The sequence below is a fragment of the Lipotes vexillifer genome, unplaced genomic scaffold (assembly GCF_000442215.2).
Source record: "Lipotes vexillifer unplaced genomic scaffold, Lipotes_vexillifer_v1.1 scaffold2818, whole genome shotgun sequence".
NCBI classification, from domain to species: Eukaryota; Metazoa; Chordata; class Mammalia; order Artiodactyla; family Lipotidae; genus Lipotes; species Lipotes vexillifer.
In genome coordinates, this window is record NW_006792582.1 from 281,012 (window position 1) to 303,849 (window position 22,838).

The window sequence follows — 22,838 nt, forward strand, 5'->3', positions numbered from 1 at the left end:
GTTTGTCTTGTAGCGGAGCATGGGCTCTAGGTGCACAGGCTTCAGTAGTTGTGGCACCTGGGCTCAGTAGTTGTGGCACATGGGCTTAGTTGCTCCATGGCATGTGGAATCTTCCCGGACCAGGGTACAAACCTGTGTCCCCTGCATTGGCAGGCGGATTCTTAATCACTGCACCACCAGGGAAGTCCCCTTGCTTTTTTATAACTGGAAGTTTGTACCTTATGTGTACTGTCCTACAATTCTCCCTTCCCCCCCAGCCCTCACCTCTGATAACCACAAATTTGATCTCTTTTTCTGTTTGTTTATCTGTGTGTGTTTGAAGTATAATTGACCTATAACACTGTGTTAGTTTCTGTTACACAGTATAGTGATTTGATATTTCTGTACCTTTCAAAATGATCAACATGATAAGTCTAGTTACCATCTGTCACCATACAAAACATTACATAATTATTGACAGTATTCCCCACACTGTACATATCATACTGTGATTCATTTATTTTACAGCTGGAAGTTTGTACCTCTTAATCTTCCTCACCTGTTTCTCTTCTCCCACCTTCTTCCCCTCTGGCAACCACCTCTTTTTTGTATTTATGAGCCTGTTTCTGTTTAGTTTTGTTTGTTCATTTGTTTTGTTTTTTAGATTCCACATATAAGTGAGATCATACAGTATTTGTCTTTCTCTGTCTGACTTATTTCACCTAGCATAATACCCTCTAGGTCTATCCATGTTGTCACAAATGGCAAGATATCATTCTTTTTTATGGCTCAGTAATATTCCATTATGTATATGTATACCACATTTTGTTTATCCGTTCATCTATCAGTGGGTACTTAGGTTGCTTCCATATCTTGGCTATTGTAAATAATGTTGCACTGAACATAGGAGTGCATATATCTTTTCAAATTAGTGTTTTCATTTTCTTCAGATAAATAACCAGAAGTAGAATTGCTGGATCACATGGTAGTTCTATTTTTAATTTTTAAGTAATCTCCATACTGTTTTCCATAGTGGCTGCACCAATTTATATTCCCACCAGCAGTGCACAAGGGTTCTCTTTTTCATACACACACAAACACACACACACACACGCATACATATATGTAAATTTTATTTAAACTAAACCTTTGTTCCTTCACCATTTTTTTGTACGGCACAGTTCCTAAGCCTAAGTAATTCTAGAGAATCCATCATTTTCAGAAAGCAAAGAATTCTAGATGGTGGAAATAAAGTTATGTTTTATATATTAGGATATATTTTATAGGAGTCTTTTTTTTTCATTCTAGAAGTACTTTTGGGTAAAAAATAAATCCAAAGTCCCATAACTGTCTGATTTCTTTAAGTGAATTTTATGTGTATATACTTTTATGAAGTAAAACTGTTTCTGAGTGGGGGAAATGTATCTGAATTATGTTAGGTGATTCAAATGGTTGCTTGGGACACTGGGCTTTAACCTTAGGAAGAAAAGTCTTTGATTTATGTTCAGTATATTAACTATCAGATCCTTTGAAACACTGTTCATTTTGACTATATATAGTCAAATTTCCCAACTGAGAGAGATTCTATTACATAAAGCAAAAAAAGGGGGTTGACATTGATTGTGAAACTACCACTGAAAATGCCATATTCATTGGTCAAGCTGTGGCCACCAGTCAGCATTTGTTTGACACTTGGATTAGGTCTTACAGCGTGACTTCTGGCAAGGGAATTTCAAGTCTAGCATATCACTTTCCGAAAGGACACCGTTATCTATGGTCTTCCTTCTGTATCCTTTACCAGTGAACTTTATTAACTGAAGTGACAAGAGTCAAATAACAAAGAATGGCTTGAACCAAAAGATAATTTGTGAATAACGTTTTTATGGCAGTAAGTACACTTACTACACTGGCAGAGTAGTGATTAATTAGCTCCTTAATCCTGCTCATGTATTTTACAAACTGAAAATTTGAGAAACTGATGTTAAACAGAACTTTGAAACATAAAATATTTGTTGTGTTTTTTAAAAAAAGTGTTGCTTAGTTGTAGCTCTTTGTTGCTTACCTACTAAGCCATTATTGAAAAATAATAAAAGTAAAGTAACTGAAGTTTCTCTTTCTCTCTCAGGTACTACATATAATATTCCAATATGCCTGTGGCTGCTGGACACATACCCATATAATCCCCCTATCTGTTTTGTTAAGCCTACTAGTTCAATGACTATTAAAACAGGAAAGCATGTGGATGCTAACGGGAAGATATATCTTCCTTATCTACATGAATGGAAACATGTAAGTATTAACAGAGTGTTCTGAGAATTCGTTGTATTTTATATATTTTGTTCACTAGCATTTACTTTCTGTTACCTCTCAAGGAGGATTAAAGGAGAATAAATTCACATAAGATCACTAATCACTGAGCTGGGTAATTCAAAAAAGCTCTTCAAAAGAAATATATCTGGACTTCCCTGGTAGTGCAGTGGTTAAGAATCCTCCTGCCAATGCAGGGGAGATGGGTTCAAGCCCTGGTCCAGGAAGATCCCACATGCCACATGGGGCAACTAAGCCCACATGCCACAACTACTGAGCCTGCACTCTAGAGCCCATGAGCCACAACTACTGAGCCCACATGCCACAACTACTGAAGCCCGTGCTCCTAGAGCCCGTGCTCTGCATCAAGAGAAGCCACTGCAATGAGAAGCCCATGCACTGCAACGAAGAGTAGCTCCTGCTTGCCACAACTAGAGAAAGCCCCCGTGCCACAGCGAAGACCCAACGCAGCCAAAAATAAATAATAAGTAAATAAATTTACAAGAATAAATAAATAAATGAAACATATTTCTATAGAGCTTGGTAGTTTATAGAATACACATAGTCACTATTTTATTTGCTTGAGTTGAACCTTTAAGAATAGATAGAATTCACATATGGGAAATGCATTTAAAAAATATTGGGGGGCCTTCCCTGGTGGCGCAGTGGTTAAGAATCCACCTGCCAATGCAGGGGACATGGGTTTGAGCCCTGGTCCAGGAAGGTCCCACATGCTGCGGAGCAGCTAAGCCCGTGCGCCACAACTACTGAGCCTGCACTCTAGAGCCCACGAGCCACAACTGCTGAGCCCGTGAGCCACAACTACTGAAGCCTGTGTGCCTAGAGCCCCTGCTGCACAGCAAGAGAAGCCAGTGCAATGAGAAGTCCACACACTGCAACAAAGAGTAGCCCCCACTTGCTGCAACTAGAAAAAGCCAGCGCGCAGCAAAAAAGACCCAACGCAGCCATAAGTAGATAGATAAATTTATTTATTTAAAAAAACATGTATATTAGGTTGGCCAAAAGATTCAGTTGTTTTTTTCCGTAAGATGACTTTAGTAGCACTTAGTTGTCTTTAACTTCATTTGAAACAATTTTGTTAGATTGTATGTGATAGCTGTCCTATCACCGTGCATTTAAAAAAAGACATCGGGCTTCCCTGGTGACCCAGTGGTTGAGAGTCCGCCTGCCGATGCAGGGGACACGGGTTCGTGCCCTGGTCCGGGAAGATCCCACATGCCGCAGAGCGGCTAGGCCTGTGAGCCATGGCCGCTGAGCCTGTGCATCCGGAGCCTGTGCTCTGCAACGGGAGAGGCCACAACAGTAAGAGGCCCGCGTACTGCAAAAAAAAAAAAAAGAAAGAAAGAAAAGACATCAAAATTGGTGAATTTTTGTGTAGCCATTCATTTTAATATTGAAGATGGAAGAAAAACAACATTTTTGGCATCTTATGCTTTATTATTTCATGAAAGGTAAAAATGCAACTGAAACGCACAAAAAGATTTGTGCAGTGTATGGAGAAGGTGCTGTGATGATCAGATGTCAAAAGTGGTTTGTGAAGTTTCATGCTGTAGATTTCTTGCTGGATGATGCTGCATGTCGGGTAGACCAGTTGAAGTTGATAGCAATCAAATCAAGACGTTAATTGAGAACAGTCAACATTATATGACGCGGAGATAGCTAACATACTCAAAATATCCAAATCAAGCACTGAAAATCATTTGCACCAGCTTGGTTATGTGAATCGCTTTGATGTTTGGTTTCCACGTAAGTTAAGCAAAAAAAACCCTTCCTGACCATATTTCCCCGTGCGATTCTCTACTTAAACGTAATGAAAACGTTCCGTTTTTAAAATAAATTGTGATAGGAGGTGAAAAGTGGATACTGTACAATAATGTGGAACGGAAGAGATCGTAGGCAAGCGAAATGAACCACCACCAACCACACCAAAGGCCGGTCTTCATCCAAAGAAGGTGATGTTGTGTATATGGTGGGATTGGAAGGGAATCCTCTATTATGAGTTCCTTCTGGAAAACCAAACGATTCATTCCAACAAGTACTGCTCCCAGTTAGACCAACTGAAAGCAGCACTCAACAAAAAGCGTCCAGAATTAGTCAACAGGAAATGCAGAATCTTCCATCAGGATAACGCAAGATGGCATGTTTTTTTGAAGACCAGGCAAAAACTGTTACAGCTTGTCTGGGAAGTTCTGATTCATCCGCCATATTTACCAGACATTGCACCTTCAGTTTTCCATTGATTTCAGTCTTTACAAAATTCTCTTAATGGAAAAAATTTCAATTCCCTGGAAGACTGTAAAAGGCACCTGGAACAGTTCTTTGCTCAAAAAGATAAAACGTTTTGGGAATATGGAATTATGAAGTTGCCTGAAAAATGGCAGAAGGTAGTGGAACAAAAGGATGACAACGTTGTTCAATAAAGTTCTTGGTGAAAATGAAAAATGTGCCTTTTATTTTTACTTAAAAACAGAAGATACTGGTGGCATATATTTGTGAAACTGTTCAAATCTCATTACTCAAAGTGTTCCTATCAAGAAGTAATACTAGTAAGAAACTTCTGTTTCTGCCTCTGATAGTATAGCTCTGGCAGTTTCTATCCAAAAAAATGCTAGAAAAGCCAAAGTACAAACAACATCTGAGGAAGGCTTTGGAGAACTGTTGAGGCAATTAGGACTTGAAGGGCCAAGATCCTTGCTGCAAAGAGATGAGTGCATTCTGCCAGTTTTCCCTAAGAGTATTTACCGATTCTTGGTACAGAGTGAGAGGCTGAGAATCTGGGCAGAGGGCATTAGCTAGAGGCAAAGAAGACTGCACAGATTCTAACAGTCTCACAGGGCTGAAAAGAACAGTTGCTGTTCTGTCTGCCAGGCAGCCAGTATCTTAGGAGCCAAGATTTGGGAGAAAAGGAAGCTACAAAGAAGTGAGCCAGATAATTTGAGTTCCCCCTCAAGGGATATGCTGAATTCCTACATTTCAAAGACAAGATGCTAAAAAGCTAAGCAGAAAGCCTCATAGCCAAGTTCTCAGCAGTCTTAGGTTGAGGAGGCAGTTTGAGTTTCGAACCACTCACAAGGAGGAGGGGTATGAGTAAACATCCTAGGCTCTCAGTTGGCACCACTGGAGGAATACACCCCATGAGTGAGAACTCAGGCAGAATGAGCCCTATAAAACTCCACCCTTGAATCAGTTCAGTGCCTGATTATATTAAGGTTATTCTCACGGTATCTGCCGGCCATAGGATAGAATGAACTGTTGCTGGAAGGAGATAATATATAGAGCCTGTCTAATTTTTCACGAAGTGTCCGGTGTACCATTTAAAATTATCAAGTACATCAAGAGATAGGACAAAGAGGGAAAAAAGAGTAGAAACAGGATACCACCCCCCAGGTAACCCAGTTATCAGACAGACTTGAAAATGATTGTGATTAGTATGTTCAATATGGAGAATTAATTATAATATAATTATATTTAAAATGAACCAAATAGAAACCTTACAACTGAAAAATAGAATAATAGAAATTAAAAACCCAGTAGAGGGACTTCCCTGGTGGCACAGTGGTTAAGAATCCGCCTGCCAGTACAGGGGACACAGGTTCATGCCCTGGTCTGGGAAGATCCAACATGCCATGGAGCAACTAAGCCCGTGTGCCACAACTACTGAGCCTGCGCTCTAGAGCCTGCAAGCCACAACTACTGAGCCCACGTGCTGCAACTACTGAAGCCCACACACCTAGAACCCGTGCTCCGCAACAAGAGAAGCCACTGCAATGAAAAGCCCACGCACCGCAACGAAGAGTAGCCCCCACTCTCCACGACTAGAGAAACCCGCGCGCAGCAACGAAGACCCAACGCAGCCAAAATAAATAGATTAAAAAAACCACGAAAACTCAGTAGATGGGTTTAATAGCAGATTAGACTCAGCAGAATAGAGAATAAATGAACTGGTTTACGAATACTTTATATTTTTAATGCTGTTGACGTAGGAATAAACCTTACAAAAGATGTACAAATCCATTATGGAGAAAATTCCAATTTTTTTTTTTTTTTTTGCGTTACGCGGGCCTCTCACTTTGTGGCCTCTCCCATTGCGGAGCACAGGCTCCGGACGCGCAGGCTTAGCGGCCATGGCTCACGGGCCCAGCCGCTCCGCGGCATGTGGGATCTTCCCGGACCGGGGCACGAACCCGCGTCCCCTGCATCGGCAGGCGGACTCTCAACCAGTGCGCCACCAGGGAAGCCCAAAATTCCAAATTTTATTGAAAGATATTAGAGAAGACTTAAATCAAAAAAAGAGAACCTTGTTCATGGATTGGAAGACTCAGTATTATAAATATGTCGGTTCTCTACAAATTGATCTATTTCTTTTTTTAAAGAAGACGTTGGGGGTAGGAGTTTATTAATTTATTTTTGCTGTGTTGGGTCTTCATTTCTGTGCGAGGGCTTTCTGTAGTTGTGGCAGGCGGGGGCCACTCTTCATCGCGGTGTGCGGGCCTCTCACTATTGTGGCCTCTCTTGTCGCGGAGCACAGGCTCCAGACGCGCAGGCTCAGTAGTTGTGGCTCATGGGCCTAGTTGCTCTGCGGCATGTGGGATCCTCCCAGACCAGGGCTCAAATCCGTGTCCCCTGCATTAGCAGGCAGATTCTCAACCACTGCACCACCAGGGAAGCCCTGATCTATTTCTTAACAGAAGTGTTTGTTTCTTTGCATATTTGTTAATTTTGTGAACTTGATAAGCTGAATCCAAAGTTTATATGGAAATGCAAATATTAATAATAACCAAGAAGAATAAGCTGGAAGGGACTTGCCCTAGAGGTATCAAAATGCATTTTAAAAAACTAGTAATTAAGATGGTATGGAATCGTCAGAGAAATATTCAAATGGATAGATGGAACATAATAAATAACCCAGAAAAAAGATCCACTGTACAGACATACCTTGGAGATACTGTGGACTCAATTCCAGACTACTGCAGTAAAGCAAAATGTTGCGATAAAGTGAGTCACACAAATTGCATGGTTTCCTAATGCATGTAAAAGTTATGTTTACACTATACTGTAGTCTATTAAATGTGCAATAGTGTTAGGTCTAAAAAAACAGTATTCATACCTTAATTAAAAATACTTTATTGTATCCTATAATAAAGCATAATAGAATATGAAAAGGAATATATATATGTATAACTGAATCACTTTGCTGTACAGCAGAAATTAACATTGTAAATCAACTATACTTCAAGAAAATAAATTAAAAAAAAATACTTTATTGTTAAAAAATGTTAACCATGGGGCTTCCCTGGTGGTGCAGTCGTTGGGAGTCCGCCTGCCGATGCAGGGGACGCGGGTTTGTGCCCCGGTCCGGGAGGATCCCACGTGCCGCGGAGCGGCTGGGCCCATGAGCCATGGCCACTGAGCCTGCACGTCCGGAGCCTGTGCTCCGCAACGGGAACGACCACAACAGTGAGAGGCCCGCGTACCGCAAAAAAAAAAAAAAAAATGTTAACCATCATGTGACAATGCAGGGTTGCCACAAACCTTCAATTTGTAAAAACTGCAGTATCTGCAAAGGACAATAAAGCTAAGCACAGTAAGAAAAGGTATGCCTATACATAAACACTTGATGTATAACAGTGGTGTTATAGTAGGTAAGTGGGGATAAGATTAACTTCAGTTATGGAGTTGGGACAGTGAGATTCCTATTTGTATAATATACAAAAATCAATTTCAGGTAGATTGTGAAAGGCAAAAAAATAAGACTTTTAAAACATAATATAGGAGACTTTCATGATCTTGTAATAGGTGAGGTATTTTTTAACAAGATGGAAAACTTCTACTATAAAGGAAAAGACTACTAAATTTTACCTTGAGCTTATGCAGATTAAGAACTTCTGTTCATGAAAGACAAATTAAAAACTGAAAAGACTAACCACAAACTGAAAGAATATACTTGTAGTACTTAACACCCACAGGGTAACGTCCAGAACATGAAAATAACTTTTGGGAATCATTAAAAGAAAGAAGCCCAATAGAAAAATAGATGAAACTCTTGAACAAGTACTTCACAAAAGAGAAATCCTAATGGCCAGTAAACATATGGGAAGCTGTTTAATCCTGCTAGTAGTGAGGGAAATATAAATTAAGACCATAACGAGATACCATTACATGTGCATTAAATTTGCACTACCAGTTGACAACGCTAAGGGTTAGAGAGGATGTGGAGCAAAGGGAACTCTTAAACACTGCTGATGGGAGCAAAATTGACGCAACTACTCTGGAAATTAGTTAGGCATTACCTAGTAAAGTTGTAAGGGCCCATGCCCTATGTCCTAGCAATTTCACTCCTTGGTATGTACACTAGAGCAGGGTTTCTCAACCTCAGTGCTACTGGCATTGTGGGTCGGATAATTCTTTATTGTGGGAGAGCTGTTCTGTTCATTATAGGATGCAGGATCCCTGGCCTTTATCCACAAGATGCCAGTAGCATGACAGTTGTGACAACTGAAAATGTCTATAGACATTTCTAAGTATCCACTGGGAGACAAAAATAGCACCCCCAGTTGATAACTACTGCACAAGAGTAACCCTTTTGGGCTTTCCTGGTGGTGCAGTGGTTGGGAATCCACCTGCCAATGCAGGGGACACGGGTTTGAGCCCTGGTCCAGGAAGATCCCACATGCCATGGAGCAACTAAGCCCGTGTGCCACAGCTGCTGAGTCTGTTTGAGAGCCCGTGAGCCACAACTACTGAAGCCCACATGCGTAGAGCCTGTGCTCCGCAACAAGAGAAGCCACCGCAATGAGAAGCCTGCGCACTGCAACGAAGAGTAGCCCCCGCTCGCTGCAACTAGAGAAAGGCCGCGTGCAGCAGTGAAGACCCAGTGCAGCCAAAAAAAAAAGAGTAACCCTTGCACATACATACTAGGAAACAGCAAGAATGTTCATGGCAGCATAAATAACCAAAGACTGGATACAACCCATATGACTGTTAACAACAGGAGAGTGAATAAAGAAGTTGTATATTCATTCAGTGGAACACCATACAGCAATTAAAATGAATTTATAACTATACTCTTTTAACAGGAATGTATCTTACAAACATTGTTGAAATAAGTCTCAATAGAATCCACAGTTTGATTTAATTCATATGAAGTTCAGAAACAGAAAAAATTAAACATACTGTTTAGAAAATTGTTTATAAGGTAGTAGTTTAAAGAAAAGAATGATTATCTGCTAAGTCAGAGAAGTGGGTAACTCTATAGATAGAGGGGGATGCAGTCAGGAACTTGTACGTTGCTGGCAATCTTCTATTTCTTAAGTTGGATGATAGCTACACAAATATTTTCTTTATTGTTACTCTTTAAAGTTACATACGTTTTATACATTTCTTTATGTATGTTATATTCCACAAGTCTAACAAAAAAGACATAATGGTAGCTAACTTTGGTATGGTATTCAAGGTTATATCGTGGAAGATCCTGATTTTTAGCTAAGGACTTCATCCTTTAATAGGCAGCTGGGAGTCATCTTAGATTTCTGAACAAAAGTAAGGCATTAAATGCAATGATTATTATAATGTCTGAAGTGTACTAGATAAATACATTAATCAGCTTTCTGACTGAAAATCACTAGCTGCTCTAAAACATAAAACATAAAACCCCAAATACTAGAGACTTAACACTGGAAATTTCTTGCTCACATAATAGTCCACTGGGAGTCTTTCTCACTGGCAGGCACTTGAGCTTCAGGGACCAGGCGCTTTCCAGTTTGTTGTGCCACCATCTCCCGGGGCTTAAGAGTCCTCCGCATCAAGGAAGACAAGCAAAGCGATAGGTGGCCCTCCTTCTTAGGCACCTTGGCATAAAAGTTAAATCTCTTCTGCTTATGGTCCATTGGTAAAAGCTAGTTGCAAAAAGGACTGGAAAATGTAGTTTCCGCCTAAGCAACTGATTCTCAGCAACAACTCTGTATAATGGGAGGGGAGCGTGAACTTTTATAGAAAATTCTCTCAATCATAATCAGTAAGTAAAACTAGAACCCGCACAGAAGGCTATTGCAGTAATCTAGCATGGCACAGAACGTGAACTAGGGCTGCTCTCATTTATCTTGATCTTACTAATTCAGTTGCTTATTAATCCTAATCCTGAACATGTATCATATACTGCTTAGAATGTAAAATCTGACCTTTTATTGCTTGCTGGAAAAGCAAACAAAAGGATAGAGAAGAAAGCAGTTTTGCTCTTCAGGTTTTCAGAGTTTTCAATAGGAAAAAAGTTTTATAAAGATATTATATGTTTCAGTTGACCCTTAGGTGTTTGAGCTAAAATAAACTAATCTTGCTACGTTTTTTGTATCCTGTATCATTCTGAATTAGTCATTTGTCATTCTGAAATATTCATGACCTGTTGCTTTATAATAGGCCTGGAAGTAGGTATTAACGATTAATTTTCCTTCCTTCAAAGACTTTAATGTGAAAGGAATGGTATGGTAAAGAATTAAAATAAAATTTGTCTTGACAAAACTATGGTTATAAGACTGTATAAATGGAGTACTGATTCATACTACAAACATGGGTTAACCTTTGAAAATATTATGCTAGGTGAAAAAAGCCAGACACGAATTCTATGATTCCATTTACATGAAATGTCCAGAATAGGCAAATCCAGTGACAAAATAGATTTATGGTTGCCAGGAGCTGAGGGGAGGGGGAAATTGGAAGTGATCACTAATAAGGATAGATTTCTTTTGAGGATGATAACAATATTCTGGAATTAGACAGTGGTGATAGAGAAAAACCACTGAACTATACACTTTTTTTTAAAATTCTTGGCTGCATTGGGTCTTTGTTGCTGCACGCAGGCTTTCTCTAGCTGTGGCGAGTGGGAGCTACTCTTTGTGGTGCACGGGCTTCTCATCGTGGTGGCTTCTCTTGTTGCAGCACATGGGCTCCTCATCGTGGTGGCTTCTCTTGTTGCAGCACATGGGCTCCTCATCGTGGTGGCTTCTCTTGTTGCAGCACATGGGCTCTAGGGTGCGTGGGCTTCCACAGTTGTGGCATGTGGGCTCAGCAGTTGTGGCGCATGGGCTCAGCAATTGTGGCTCTCAGGCTTTAGAGCGCAGGCTCAGTAGTTGTGGCACATGGGCTTAGTTGCTACATCGCATGTGGGATCTTCCCGGACCAGGAATCGAACCCATGTTCCCTGCATTGGCAGGCAGATTCTTAACCACTGCACCACCAGGGAAGTCCTGAACTATACACCTTTATATGGTAAATTTTATGGTATGTGAATTATCTCACTTTTTAAAGTGCATGATTTTAAAATCATTTTATGATTTAGTTAGGGAGTTTTGTTGGACTAAATAATTAACAAGATATTAAATTGGGTGATTCTCAATAGCAACCCCACACACACACCAGCCATAATCTCCAGCCTACACTCCTTGGTGCTACACAGATACTGTACATGTTTACTCCCTGTCTCAGCGTGTAAGTTTACAGACAAACATAAGAAGGGTATTGGAATAGTGAGAATCAGCAAGTTTTCATAAGAAGCTTTCTGAAATGTTATCTGTTGTCACTGTCCATACGTTGGGACAGAATGGAACAAAATTGGTGCTTTGGAAAGTTGAAAGCTGCTAGTAAACTCTTCTGTCAGGAGAAGGGAAGTTATGAAGATGATTAGCTGATCAAGATAATTGAGTAATCCTTCAGAACCTGATGAACTAATGAATTTTTTTGTAACTATGGTATTGAAAGGAAAGATCCTTTAATAATTTATATCTTTTGTACAACAATCCAGTGATTTCTAAAATGGAGTCTACTTATAATTTCAGAGTTCATAATACTATCTTTAATAAAAATTAATCTAGGAACATGTGTTTCCAAGGTAACATTGTTACCTTTTAAAGGCCTTAAATAATATTTGTGACTACTGCTTACATCCATCCCTGAGTTTGTACCAGCATCCTTAATTTGTCCACTGGAAATATAATAAATTTTGGTTAGCTGTATAGAGTCAAATGAAGAACAATACCATCTGAATTTTGCAGTATACTGCTTTGGCTAGTGCTGTTTTTATATACATGAAGTAGCAGCCTTGCTACACATAAATAACAAGTAGAAATCACCTAGTGGTATTAAATTAATTAAATGGAATTTTCACATTTGGGGTCCTACAAAGGAAATTGTCGAGCTAAGTTGAAAACAGATAAGAAATGGCCAGACTTTTCCTTATTGCCAAAAAGTAAATCTGTAAATGACTTAAATTTGTTTTCCGTTTTTAGCCACAGTCAGACTTGTTGGGGCTTATTCAAGTTATGATTGTGGTGTTTGGAGAAGAACCTCCAGTCTTTTCTCGTGCTACTATTTCAGCATCCTATCCACCATACCAGGCAACAGGGCCACCAAACAGTAAGTAGAACTGAGATTTGATTTTTAAACTCATATAAACAAAAGAAAACAAAATTTTGTAAAAAAAATTTTTTTGATGACTTCACTTTGCTTTTTAGCTTATCAAGTTAGTGGAGTTTTTGGAGGTATTCTGAGGCCCCACATCTGCATGTACAGATTCTCAACAAAGACTGGCATTTGGGCTTTCGTTTGTGGGTAGAAATCTAACTATGGGTGTGCTAGATTCCAAAATGGAGGAGAAAGAATGCTGGAATAGAGCTGGAATTTTTTTTAAAATTATGCATGCCATGGAATAGCTTTATTTGATCCGTTTGGAAGCAGATACAACTTGAAGGGCAATCTGACCTCCTTTTGTTTGCAACTCCAGGATCAGTGCTGTAGATAAGAATCAATTATAAAGTAAACTATATCATTCACATTCAGCTATTCTGGGTGTACACAATGGACATCTGGCTCTCAGCTTTCTTCTCTTGAGTACAACCAATTCATGATTTTACTTTGAGTGGAGAGGGTGGGGGCATGGAGTCAATATCAGTTCTCCCCTAACTGGTGTACATTATCTCTGTTATTTCTGGGTTTTTCAAAAATAATTCTTACTGGTACTTTAAAATCACCCTGGATAATTGAGAGTTGGTTGTACTTACTTGTTTTGTCTTTACTAAGCCTGTTCATTGTGTTTTGAGCTGCGATTTTTTTAAAACAAATTTTGTTTAAGATAATTAACCAGACTTAATTTATCTTATAAGTTAGATTATGTGAGCTTTCATTTTCCTCCCACTGAAAATTCTCATCTTCCTTTTTAATCCATTCTGGCTTGAGGAGCATCTTGACTAACAAGCTGAATGGAAATCTAACAGAACTTACTGAATCCATTTCCTTTTCCTTCTCTGCTTTCCCAGAATAAGCTTGGTTGTAGCATTTTGTTGCTCTTTTAATAAAGATTCTAGGGATTCTTTTGGATCAGAAATTTTTCATCTTAATAAATTCTGTTGACTTTAATATCCAGGGTTAGATTGTCTTGCCCATCTAATGTTGAAATGCAAAATATTTCCTAGATCGTCATTCATATTTATTTGCTCAAATAACATAGCCAGTGACCACTTAAGATAAAGGTAACCTTTTCAGAATGTTAGTCCCCTAAGCAGCATTTTTTTCCTAAATTTCTTCTAGTTTTATGTTAACATTGGAAGTGCAGCATTCAAGAAAGAGACCTCACTAAAGAGATCACTATCACACTTCCATTTTGCACTCACTCACTATAAATCACATTAAACAATATAGAGCTAATATAAGTAAATTACTAAAAGAGACCAACTTATTGTCTGTCCATTATAGTTTTAATACTTTTTATACATTTAAATGATATTCATTATTGTTATGTATGACTGCAAAGAAATGAAAATCTGAATTCCGTCCTACACCCACACATCAAGGAACAGCCCAGAAATTTGGATCCATACTTAAACAAATACGATCTTCTAGTTAAGAAATTATATACTTCTATTATTATTATCATCATCATCATCATCATCATCATTACTGTAAAAAAAATTTTTTTTTTTTAAAGAAGATGTTGGGGGTAGGAGTTTATTAATTTATTTATTTTGCTGTGTTGGGTCTTGGTTTCTGTGCAAGGGCTTTCTCTTGTTGTGGCAAGGGGGGGCCACTCTTCGTCGCAGTGCATGGGCCTGTCACTATAGTGGCATCTCTTGTGGCGGAGCACAGGCTCCAGACACGCAGGCTCAGTAGTTGTGGCTCACAGGCCTAGTTGCTCTGCAGCATGTGGGATCCTCCCAGACCAGGGCTCGAACTCGTGTCCCCTGCATTAGCAGGCAGTTCTCAACCACTGCGCCACCAGGGAAGCCCTACTGTAAACATTTTTGATCTCTGGTTTTAGGAAGACTTTTGAGCTAGCTATAAGTCACACTAAAAAAGTGTTGTGCCCAGACCTCATTTTTTGACAACTAACAGTAATAGTCAACATTTATTCAGTGGTAACTATGAGACACAGCCAAGCACTTCATATTAGTTCTTATTTAATCCTTATAATAACCCCACATATTATGCTTATTTGTATTCCATTTTCTTCTGGCTTTGAAATTACTTCACCTCATTATCTGCTTCCTTACCAGTCTTGGACTCAACTTTTGTTGTTTCCCAAAATCAAAATTTGAAGATTTTGGTCAAATTACTAGCTTTTCAGAACCTTAGAAAGGAAAATTGCCTATAATTATGAGGAAATTGCTTATAACTGTGAAGTCGTAGTTTATGTGTTTAAGAGAAACTAGAATGGGGAGAGAAACTAGTAATTGACTGTATATGTTGCTGACACCTAATAGTGGCCTCATCTTTTGATGTTCATAAAGAGCAACTGTGTTTTGGCCCAGGAAGAAGAAATGTTTTGTGAGATCTAGCAATTATGACATTTTGGGAGGTTTTTTTCCCTTTATGAAATAGCACTGAACATCATCCTTAGCTTCATTATACTTAAGAAAAAATTTACTTATGACATCTACAGATTCATCCTAACAAGAAGACTATGAACACTGATACTTGGGGATGTAAGCTCAGCAACTCTGATAAAGACGTTTAAGGCCCTTAGTCAGAGCCCAGCATACTTCTCCCATCCACTTGCATTATGTGCTCTAAAAGTTTATTTCTTGAGTGTTCCACTTCTCTCTTCAAGCCTTTGTGTACCATTCATCTACTAGATCACTCTTGTTTACTCCCACCTCCTACATTTAATTAGCTACCTCCTGTATGATCCCGTATATATCATTCTGTACTTCCCCTGTCATGACACTTAACACTCTGTATTTTTATTCTTTTCTTGTTTATCTCCTTCACTGGACTATAAGCAACTTGAGGCCAGGAATTCTTTCTCTTTCTTTCTTTTTTTTTTAATCCAGTGCCTTTCACAGAAAGGCACTAAAATATTTATTGATTGCATTAAGGGCTAATTCATCATTATATTCAGTGAGAAAAATTTCACTGAGGTTAATTTGATTCTCAGACAAGTTGTTTCCAGTTAAGGCCAAGATTAACTTCTCTTTTTCTTCCTTGATGTTGGTTAGCCTCTTGGCATCACTGACTAGTTCTTTGTCATTAGTGTTCTCTTTAAAATATATATAAAGCATTCTTTATGCTTGCTAGATTTGAACCTTTTTCCACCTCGTATTTCCAAGCTTTTGTTTGATTTAACCAGTCTGGCTGAATATAAGTTTTGTTTAGGACTTCTTGTAGTAATTTGAAGTCGTTTAAAGTCCTCAGTCAAGCCAACAAAACCAGCTGTGCTAATCGGTCAACATAATCTTGCAAGAAATATCAAAAGATATCTTAGATATAATAAAGAGGTCACTTTCTAAGAAGCTGACCTTGAACCAGAGGAGGGCACATTTACCTTCCTCTAAATTCCAAACTGAATTGGCTCCTGTCTCAGGTTATAGACTCGTTGAGAGCTTGAAGAGCTGACCAGGTTGACCTGTTCGCCAGTTAATCCTTGTTGGAATTGTCACGTTTAATGCTTTTAGAGTTATGTGATTTGAAGATATTTATTAGTTGCAGTGAAGAACTAATATGGCTGGAGTGTTTTGTTTTTGGTGCTGAGATTTGAATTCTTTAACTGTATGAAATTTTGCTGTGGTTTGATGGTGATGTGTGTCTTATTTGATACCCTATATATCCAGGACTGCATACTATTTTAAAATATTAAAAATTATTTTTAGCTTCCTACATGCCAGGCATGCCAAGTGGAATTTCTGCATACCCATCCGGATACCCTCCCAATCCCAGGTAATGAAAAATTATCTTTTGAATAATTGTATTAGAAATTCTATTAGATCTAGAATAAAAATAATGGATGCTAACTAGGGCATTAAAATGAAAATGGTTGCAATTTAATGGAAGGTAAAACTCAGTTTATTGCTGAAATTTTATGGTATATACATAGTTCAAGAGGAGTTTTTTCCATTTAGAGAAAGGCAGCTCCATTCTATTTAGAGAGAGGAAAGGGGTGGGGAAATGACAATAATCTTGATTAGTTTTGTACCTTGAAATCCTTGTTTCTTTCCTTTTAAGAACTCTGTATATCCAGTGTAAATGGCTGAAAGATTAATGGAATACTAATTATGATGACCTCAGCCACGGAGAAAAATATCTTAATATCCTTTTTAAAAAACTGACCTTTTCCGTAAACTACAGGGAATGAATTAATGGTGCATATGATGGGGTCAGTCTTGTCCCCATATTTATTCAGTTCATAGACTACACGTACTACCAACCTTTATTATCCATATGTTAATAACATAACAGGTAAATTAATAGTGAAATCAGTCTATGAATAATACATACTAGAAAAATCAATAAGAAATAATTATTAATCCATGTTTTAAATGTGCACCTGTTCCAGGGGTAATCTAGGAGTACTTTCCAAAGGTGGTCTTGGGGCTAACTTAGAATGCAAGACTGGCATATACTTGGTGCCTAGATGAAATTTTCCAGCTACTCGAAATTAACAAAAAAATTTTAACCCTGCTAACTCTTCTTAGCTCCATAGAAACTCACAGATAAGTGCAGCTAGAATTCCGGAACACCTGCCATAAATAAATATATGTATATACATATATAATATGCAGGATCTTATAAGTTAAATTTAGCAAACATTTATCTGGGGGCCTTTCTTAATTTCAAGAACTAGCTTTATAAGGTAGTAAGTATTCTGTCACATTTATCTGGGTAAGCAGACTAGATGAACGTCTGTCAGAGACAAGAGAGAAAGATTCCTATGATTGTTATACATAAACAAGTTGTAAGTTTTAGATTTCTTGAGGCCTTTAATTTTCTGATTAAGTTCTAGAAATGGAATTCTATCTGAAGCCTTGAAATTACAAGCCTTTATAATGAACAGTTGCTAGTAAGAAGGAACTTTGGGCATATAGGGAATGGTTATTAGAAGCACAATAAGGAAATGGACTTCTGAACAATGAAGCCACTTCAGAGAAACTTGTAGATAAAAATGAAGGCTGAAAATATTGACAGAAATGTAAATTTTACTCATCTTACATAACCTTAAAAGTGTCTTTTGTGGGCTTCCCTGGTGGTGCAGTGGTTGAGAGTTTGCCTGCTGATGCAGGGTACACGGGTTCGTGCCCCGGTCCGGGAAGATCCCACATGCCGCGGAGTGGCTAGGCCCGTGAGCCATGGCCGCTGAGCCTGCGCGTCCAGAGCCTGTGCTCCGCAACGGGAGAGGCCACAACAGTGAGAGGCCCACGTACTGCAAAAAACAAACAAAGTGTCTTTTGTGAGGTTATTTGTAAAAAGTTCCTTTTTTAAAAAAATTTATTTTATTTATTCTTTTTGTGTGTGTGGCTGCGTTGGGTCTTTGTTGCTGCGTGCAGGCTTTCTCCAGTTGAGGCGAGCAGGGACTACTCTTCATCGTGGTGCGCGGACTTCTCACTGCGGTGGCTTCTCTTGTTGCGGAGCTCAGGCTCTAGGCGCGTGGGCTTCAGTAGTTGTGGCATGCGGGCTCAGTAGTTGTGGCACGCAGGCTGTAGAGCGCAGGCTTAGTAGTTGTGGTGCACGGGCTTAGTTGCTCCGCAGCACGTGGGATCTTCCCGGACCAGGGCTCGAACCCATGTCCCCTGCATTGGCAGGCGGATTCTTAACCACTGCGCCACCAGGGAAGCCCAGAAGTTCCTTTCTGAGGGAGCTATTTTTCAAAGCTTTGATGCGTTTTGTTTTTTGGGGTTTTTTTGAAATGTAACTTTTAATCTCATGACAGGCTAATGAGTTGTTAAGGGTAACTGTACCCACATTACTGTCTGTATCCTTCTGCATATGCAAGGTCTTGGCAAAAGAGCCTCAGAACCTCTTTCTCTTCTCGCTTTATCCTAAAGGAGAAATAGTAAATCAGTGATTCAAGAATCTTTATTTTACAACAGTGAACATGAGAATATTTATTCTTGCTATGGAAAGTTGGACTAGATGATCTCTAAGGTCTCTTTAAAATTTTAAGATCTTTTGAAAGTTTTATTTAGCACCTTGCAGCATGTATACAAGGAAACTAAAACGTATGTCAAGGATAGTTGTTCCAGTTTTGGTATATGTACTAGCAAGCATGTATTATTAGAAAACAGTTTCTGATATCAGAAAAGACAGAAAATGTTAAGTGCTGTGATAAACAGCTTTAAAGGAGGGGTCACATCTGATTTGGAGGTGGGAGCTTAGAGATAGCTTCATAAATGAAGGAACTGGTTTAAAAGAAAAGTAAGTATTTAGAGGTGGAGGGAGCAGCAAACAGTAATAACATTTTATATCAGAGGAAACTTACCAGTTATTAAGTTCAACCCACTCAATTTTATGTAATCAAAGGTGTGAAAGCCAAAAAAAATCCCAGGAAAGAATAAGGAAACACTCTAATATGGCCGGAGAATATAGGGTTATGAGTAGGAGGACCGAAGAGTTCTTTTTTTTTTTTTTTTAATTTATTATTTTTGGCTGTGTTGGGTCTTCATTGCTGCGCGTGGGCTTTCTCTAGTTGCAGAGAGCGGGGTCTCCTCTTTGCGGTGCGCAGGCTTCTCATTGCGGTGGCCTCTCTTGTTGCGGAGCACGGGCTCTAGGTGCGCAGGCTTCAGTGGTTGTGGCTCACGGGCTCCAGAGCGCAGGCCCAGCAGCTGTGGCACAAGGGCTTAGCTGCTCCGCGGCATGTGGGATCCTCCCAGAGCAGGGCTCGAACCCGTGTCCCTTGCATTAGCAGGTGGATTCCTAACCACTGCACCACCAGGGAAGCCCCTGAAGAGTTTTAATAAAGGTGCAACTTTCATAGGTATTACAGATCTCCCCAAACCTTCTCTGATCTCCTCTAGCTGGTATTGATTTTCCACTACAGTTGACGCTTGAACATCAGGGGCAGGTCGGGGGGCTAGGGGTGTTGACCCTCCTTGCAATTGAAAATCCAAGTATAACTTTATAGTCAGGCCTCTGTCATATCTGAGGTTTCGCATCCTCAGATTCAACCCACTGTGGCTTGTATAGTAGTCTAGTATGTATTTAGTGAAAAAAATCTGCATATAAGTGAACCAGCACAGTTCAAACCCATATTGTTCAAGGATCAACTGTATACATTTCCTGAACTTTTATTTAGCATTTATTGTTTTCTTTATCCTATCAGGATTGTTTACAGGGGTCTTGCTCTATTTTGATTATTATTATCTTGAGGAAGAGATGGATTCATACTTTAGCTACTGCCTCGAGCACTTGAAAACAGTGCTTTAAATAGAATAAATAGTAAATTTTGAAGGGGCACATAAAGAAAAAGGAATATAAGAGTGTTGGGAAATTCTTTTTAAATACACTTAGTCCAAAAGGGCTCTTAAAAATCTGAAAAAGATTTCCTACATAGGGCAAATTGTTTAATAATGTACAAAGATAGAAAATAGTACTACTAAATTATTTTTTTACTCAAGAAAAGTTGTTAACCCTGAACATAGAGAATAACTAAAAGGAGAAATTAAGCAAACTAAATAGACAGGGAGTTCTCTGAATTTAATATCTGTAGGCCTAGAAGAGTTTTATACCGCTTACTGAAAAATTCAGCAATAAAATCACAGATTGTCCTTGAAAAAGTATGCAAAATGGGAGGAACTCCAGAAAAAGCAAATTTATTCCAGTGTTCAAAAAGGTAGATTCAGAAATTTGAATAAGATTGACATTGTTTCCTTGCAGCATGGATTACTAGAGAGACTAGAACAAAAGTACTGTGCAATAGCATTCAGCATGTGTCCACTGGGAACAGAAATGCTTAACCTTTTTCTTTTTTCATTTTACTTTTATACTAATCTATAAGAGAGTATCATGATTACATTGAATCCTCAACAAGTTATACACAAAACTTTTTTGTTGGTGACAGGTTATAAAGTGTGAACTAGCAGCACACATAGGAGAGAATCTTTGAGCCACTGCCGTATAAAAGGATTACTGACTATGAACTTAGAGCTCTTCCTCCGGGACTCTGGACTGGGTCTTTTTAGTCAGTAATTTTAATGGACTCATAGAAGGCATGTTAATCAGAATTGCAAATGTCATAGATCTGACAATTGTAGATAAAATAGGATTCATCAAAATTGATTGTTCTACTAACAGGTAGCTATAGTAATCATCCCGTTCCTTTTCTTCTCCATTATAAGGGAAACACTGCCAAATTAGTGATCATTCAGAGGAAAGTGATTAGATCTGAAAATCAGAGCTGTGAAGAATGGTTGAAGGAATTAAAAATATTTCACCTGTGGCTTCCCTGGTGGCGCAGTGGTTGAGAGTCTGCCTGCCAATGCAGGGGACACAGGTTTGTGCCCGGGTCCGGGAAGATCCCACGTGCCGCGGAACGGCTGGGCTGGTGAGCCATGGCCGCTGAGCCTGCGCGTCTGGAGCCTCCGCAATGGGAGAGGCCACAACAGTGAGAGGCCCGCATACCACAAAAAAAAAAAAAAAAAAAAAAAATTTCACCTGAAGAAGAGAAGACTGAGGGGGAAAATGTTAGAAGTTTTCTAATATGCAAGTGATCTTACAGAGTGCAAATTTAGGACCATTAATTAGAGGTTACTGTGTCAAAATGCAGTTAGTGTTGAGTAGAGAAAGATGACCATTTGTCAGGGATATTGTAAATGATATTTATGAAACAATGTTGGATAGGAGATTGGAGGACAATACTTCTAAGGAAAGTTTCTTCCAACTCTGATGTGAATACAGGAATGACACAAACCTTCCTTAGAGTGAAGAGGAACCTTTTAAAACTTTATCTCAAGAGGAGTATTTTCAGATCAGACATTCAAAAAGGTTATCAATGAACCACAGGTAAAAATTAAATAATATTATTTCCCTGTATGCTAGGAAATCAGAATGGAAAAGTTCTCACAAAATATTTGTTGCTCTCAGTTCTGATACTGTTGGACTGCCCTTAGAAAAACTCGAGTTGCTTTCTGCTACTGTGAAGGTGACCCTCAAATAACCAGGGCCAAGGGACTTCCCTGGTGGTCCATTTTTTAAGACTGTGCTTCCACTGTAGAGGGCACGGGTTCGATCCCTGGTCAGGGAACTAAGATCCCGCATGCCGCAGCCAAAAAAAACCCAGGGCCAAGCGAGAGTATTTTAATCATTTACTTTAAGAGTAAGTCCAGTGTCATTAATGAAATTTTTGTGGAGCTTTGCTTGAATAGACACCTGTAGCTCTAAAACTGTAAAGTCATTAACTGGTAAGACAATGAAATATCAAGCTTAGCTTCCTGAATGGAGTGGATTTGTTTGTTTGTTTGTTTGTTTTAAGTCTTTATTGAATTTGTTACAGTATTGCTTCTGGGTTATTTTAAATGTTTTTTGTTTTTTTGGCCACGAGGCATGTGGAATCTTAGCTCTCCGACCAGGGATTGAACCCACACCCCCTGCATTGGAAGGTGAAGTCTTAACCACTGGACTGCCAGGGATGTCCCCTGAATGGGGTTCTTAAAGATACTGTAGAGTTGGGTCATCTTAACATTTAATATTTTATGTTCTTTTTTTTAGTGGTTACCCAGGCTGTCCTTACCCACCTGGCAGTCAGTATCCTGTCACAACAAGTTCCCAGTACCCTTCCCAGCCTCCTGTGACCACTGTTGGTAAGTACCGTTCAAAACTGTATTTCTCCACATAAGGAAAGTCAGAGTCTCCTGTTGTGAAAAGTGCATTTCACTTTTGTTTTTTATTGAATAAGTTTGATATGTAACATTGTGTAAGTTTAAGGAGTACAGTCTGTTACTTTGATAGATTTATATATTGTAATATGATTGCATTATAGTGGTATTTATTACATTACCTAATTATCATACAGTATTATTGTCTATATCCATCATACTGCGCATTAGATCTCTATGGCTTGCTTACTACTCGTTATAAATTTGTACCCTTAAATATCATCAATTTTATCACACTTCCCCCCATTTCACTTTTACATGTGAAATGTTAGAATACTCTTTCTTTTTAGAGCAAAAACTCTTAATGATCAGTGTCCTGTACTCTAAAACTTGAAATGATTTATCATCATATAAATGAGCCTTCTACCAGGGCATAAAAGTAAATTTGATTGACTCTTATCACTCTTT

General features: G+C 38.9%; 1 protein-coding gene across 1 annotated transcript in view; it reads left to right on the forward strand.

Annotated features, from left to right (window-relative positions):
- Positions 1–22,838, forward strand: part of TSG101 (tumor susceptibility 101) — a 59,833-nt gene that overhangs the window by 10,104 nt on the left and 26,891 nt on the right. The window contains exons 4-7 of the mRNA XM_007465749.1: positions 2,105–2,268; positions 12,585–12,711; positions 16,437–16,503; positions 22,264–22,355. Of these exons, the coding sequence (XP_007465811.1) occupies positions 2,105–2,268; positions 12,585–12,711; positions 16,437–16,503; positions 22,264–22,355 (450 nt within the window). The remainder of the gene's footprint in view (positions 1–2,104; positions 2,269–12,584; positions 12,712–16,436; positions 16,504–22,263; positions 22,356–22,838) is intronic.